Source organism: Branchiostoma lanceolatum, chromosome 17 (assembly GCF_035083965.1).
Source record: "Branchiostoma lanceolatum isolate klBraLanc5 chromosome 17, klBraLanc5.hap2, whole genome shotgun sequence".
NCBI lineage: Eukaryota > Metazoa > Chordata > Leptocardii > Amphioxiformes > Branchiostomatidae > Branchiostoma > Branchiostoma lanceolatum.
The window spans coordinates 8,104,671-8,109,096 of record NC_089738.1 but is presented as its reverse complement, the minus strand read 5'-3'; the positions used below and the strand labels follow the sequence as shown (position 1 = coordinate 8,109,096).

The window sequence follows — 4,426 nt, the reverse complement described above, 5'->3', positions numbered from 1 at the left end:
CAAGTCCTTTCAACATTCTCCCATGATTAGAAACAACAGGGAACCAGCCTTTGATATAGAAACTGGTACATGGTAGGATTCGCCATTTTAACAAGCAACAAATAGGCCATACCTGGGTCATTACAGATCAAACCATTCTTGGTATAATTCTAACCCCAAGCTGCCGGATACAAGACAGATATGGTTGGTACTTATTAGTATTCCTTTTGTCAACTTACATTCAATTTGATACAGTAAGAAAATGCCGTTGGGTTATGGCAAACAGTGACAGAGATACTGCCGATTATGGTCGAAAGATCTGGCGAGTGAAGATTGGGTTTATGTAGTTTGTGGGACTTTTTTGTAGTTAAGAAGGGGTTAAAGTAAGAGAGTCGTCCAAGCCTTTTTTTTTCAGATTTCGTAATGTCATGAGTGTGGTCAAATGCACACACACACATACGTACACACACATACACACATACACATACACACACTCAAATATACATAAGCACACACACGCCTACACGCACTCTCACAGACAACCATACATACTCACGCACAGACACACACAAACGCGTCCACATGCACACCCAATCACACAGGCATACACAGAAATACACAGAAATACACACACACAAACATACCACACAAACATACGCACACACATTCATACATACATACATACATACATACATACACACACGCACGCACAGTTACACACGCGTACAGTCACACAGCCTTTTGCACCTAAATGTCTATAAAATTACAATTTAACAAGAGCTAAATCGCCGTAATATTTTTTGGGTTGGTAAATGACCACTCATTAAGGTCCTTTATATAAATCCAACAGCAGTTATCTGCCAACGGTCGGTTTCTCTTTCTTCTATTACCTTCAGGGCAATAATGATTGGTTCTCCTTCCCACAAATAAACAGTATTGCCCCGAGGAAGATGGCAGAAAGACTAGTCAAATGTCGCCAGGTTAAATTGGCTGTGTACAAAGAATCTTAATACTACTAATAACTAACACTTGCTAATAAGAGGTTCACCTTTCTTGTCTTATGAAATGAACAGCAAAATATTAATTTAACCCAAACATATGAATGACTGAATGACCTACTATACCCTCGAAATTTGACCCTGTTGATTCGTCTTGGACTACCCAACCGAAATGCTGTGTTTCAATATTTGTGTATTTGTTTTTTTCAGCTGTAATATTTTTTTCGGAGGTAATGTTTGTTATCAGCTACTTGCTAGAGTGTATACACTCTGTGTCCTGTATATTCTTTTCTTGATTGATAAAAAAACACATCTACGAATATCTCTAACATCTCATTTGATAGCATTCACTACACTATAACCATACATTCAGTACCAAGGACGACCACACGCTTGTTACGTTTTTCCGCAGTAAGTATTTTTCAATTGAACGAAACATACACACGTTTAGAAACGGTATTGGATAGCTCACAATTACCATGATCATATCATACACACTTACAATTTGAAAGAAATTCCGTAATGAATTTCGTAGCCATTTGGCATACATTATCATAAAAACCAAAAGATAAAATTTACATCATAACTTTCTGATCCGATAGTTACATAAATATGTATGTATGTATGTATGTATGTACAGATATCAAAGCTTTTACTTCTCGTTTTGAAATATCAATACAAACTTATCATCATCACAGCATACAATTCCATAAATGAATTATTCATATATTATCTGGCTTATAAAACACAGCCATCGTATATAGTTTGAGTAACACTTAAGAAGACACCTAACGGTTTACTGTCCTCCATTTGCACAGTATCTTTTTGAACGCTTTACGGAAATCTTCATTAAAGACTGTGTAAATGACAGGGTTCAAGCCACTGTTACAGTACCCTAACCAGAACACAATGTCAAAAGCCCACTCGGGGAATCCGCAGTCTTTACATAACACCATGACTGGGTAGCACACGAAAAACGGGAACCAACACACCACAAAAGCGGTCATGACTATGCCAATGATTCTGGTCACTCGCCTCTCTTTTCTGTTGCACGTTTTCTGTTGGATGGCTTGGCAAATGCTCTTGCTACTGACTGCACTGCGTGGGCTTGTATCAGGGGTGGGGAGGGGGGTGATTGTTTTGGCCAAGTCCCCGGTGAACACGCATGGCCCACTACTCTCGGCTCTCGTTTCGAACTGTGGCGGTGGCGGACTCAGTGTTGCCCGGCTGGTCTGTGCGCTTTTGTGCTTTCCGTTTGTACGATCATGGTCCTGTGTCCCGGTTACCACCTCGACCGAGACGTTGTTCTTAGTCATGGATGAGCGAAGTTGAAGTCTTAATGCAGTCGGGACTGTCTGGTTGTTTTTTGTTGACGTGTTGTTCAGTGCTCTTGCCGCTATTCTGTGACTGACTATCGGGGAAGGACTTAGCGGATCATTTAAAGTCTTGCAGGTGATTTGAGAGGCGTTTATCTTCGAGACAGACGTTGTTCTGGGGGAAGCAGACGTGAGCGACAAAGACTTACGGAACTGTTTTCTGGTCAAGTAGAGGATGCGTGCGTAGACGACGACTAAGATGATCAGAGGGATGTAGAATGAGGCTGAGACGGAAAACAGGACGTATTCGGGCAGCTTGCGGAGATTGCAGACGGGGTAGGTGTCCATGTGCTCCGCCGGGTCGCGCCACCCGATGAGGGGAGGGACGCTTACGGCCAACGAGATGATCCAAACCGCTGCTATCATCCCACCGACACGCTTAGCACTCCTGGTCCTAGCATACTGAATATCTACAACTGACCAGTAGCGATCAAAACTTATCATACACAGATTACAGATAGACGCAGTGCAAGCGAGCACGTCTAGTGCAAGCCAGCCTTCGCACCAGATTTCTCCGAAACTCCAGTACCCTAACAGTTCTTTCACCAGCGTGAACGGCATGATAGTACTCGCTACGAGAAGATCGCTAGCAGCTAGGGACAACAGGAACCAGTTCTGGACAGTTCTGAGACTCGTAGATGTAAAACACGCCACGAAGACCAGGATATTTCCCGCTACTATGAAGGCAATGATGACTACGACAGCCATACTCACCATAACCGTCACCGGCATGGAGTACGCCTCAGGTACGGTGCTGTTCTCCATCGGTGCACACCTTTTTGCTCCCCCTACAAAGAAAATGCTTCCAAGTCCTACACAAGTCCGCTTAAAAGCTCACCAAGGTTCCTGGAGCTTCTTCCTTTCTTATAGATTATTCTTGCAGGGGTGGTGTCTACGAATGTCTGCCTGGCTTGAGTAAAACGTTTGGATCGATCCCTTTAAGTGCTACGGCGGTGTCGTTTTTTTTTTTTTTTTCCTCCAGCGATTTTTTTTCTTGATTACGCTTGCCCCGCGAGTGTCTGTGCATGCAAACAACGGTCGGTCTGGATGGAAATACTCACTTCCTCAGCTCTGCACAGGTCCAAATAGCCTGATGACAAACGTGTACCGGCATAACTAGCTCCCTAGGTGGTTACACAAATGGCAGCCGGCGCATTCACTGACTGTAAGTAAATAGAGGGAAAATGTCAGAGCCTTATTTTCTTACGTGCATATTAGCCCTAATGGTTATGTGCATTCACATTTACGACGTCAATCTCTTGATGTGACAGGAAGAGAAAAGGCGATGTGGTGCTTTTTGCACCACGTGTCGTTCCTAATTAGTCTATGCTAACACCACATTAGATGTAGTACTTACCATCCGGTTCAGTGCACAGATTGAGAAGGTTGGGGACAATCGCCTTTTTAAACAGTTAGAAGACTACGAAATTTGCCGGTACAATCCCTTTATGTAACAGGAAGAGAAAAGGCGATGTAGTGCTTTTTGCACCACGTGTCGTTCCTAATTAGTCTGTGCTAACATCACAGTATACATATATGTATCTGTGCTAACATCACAATATACATATATGTAGTACTTACCATTCGCTTCAGTGCACTAATTTGTATACAGAAGGTTGGGGACAATCGCCTTTTAAACAGTTAGAAGACTACGAAATTTGCCGGTAAATATCAAATGGCACCAACTAACAGTATCCAACTGCAAGACAAGACTATATCTGTATCTATATAGCTGGAATAACCGCCCTTCGAAGGCACGCAGTAGTTGGTTACATTACACTGAATGACCTGTCACACCTATATCACCTTTGCACATCAAACTCTAAACATTGTTTACAGCTATATAGTGAGAACGGAAAGAAAAAAACTAAAACTTTTTTTTCAAATAACGTCCTCACATGGGATTTTCCCATTATTAATCTTTGACTGTCAACATACAATGGACTGGTCATACATATCGGTCACATCCGGGCGTTTTACAATGACTGACTTCTATCAAACGGTAAGGTTTTGTATCAAAGGATAGGAAATACTTTTTTGTCGCCCTCGCAGGAAATTAAAACTGACCCCTGA

At 42.3% G+C, this 4,426-nt stretch overlaps 1 protein-coding gene across 1 annotated transcript; it reads right to left on the bottom strand.

Annotated features, from left to right (window-relative positions):
• Positions 1-1,457: 1,457 nt before the first annotated feature.
• On the bottom strand, positions 1,458-3,603 carry LOC136423443 (probable G-protein coupled receptor No18). The gene has a single exon (XM_066411585.1). The coding sequence runs from the start codon at positions 3,116-3,118 to the stop codon at positions 1,766-1,768; it is 1,353 nt and encodes a 450-aa protein (XP_066267682.1). The 5' UTR covers positions 3,119-3,603; the 3' UTR covers positions 1,458-1,765.
• Positions 3,604-4,426: the final 823 nt, after the last annotated feature.

Excerpts from the sequence above, each read along its gene's own strand:
- LOC136423443 (XM_066411585.1), bottom strand. The coding sequence starts at position 3,118 with ATGGAGAACAGCACCGTACCTGAGGCGTACTCCATGCCGGTGACGGTT.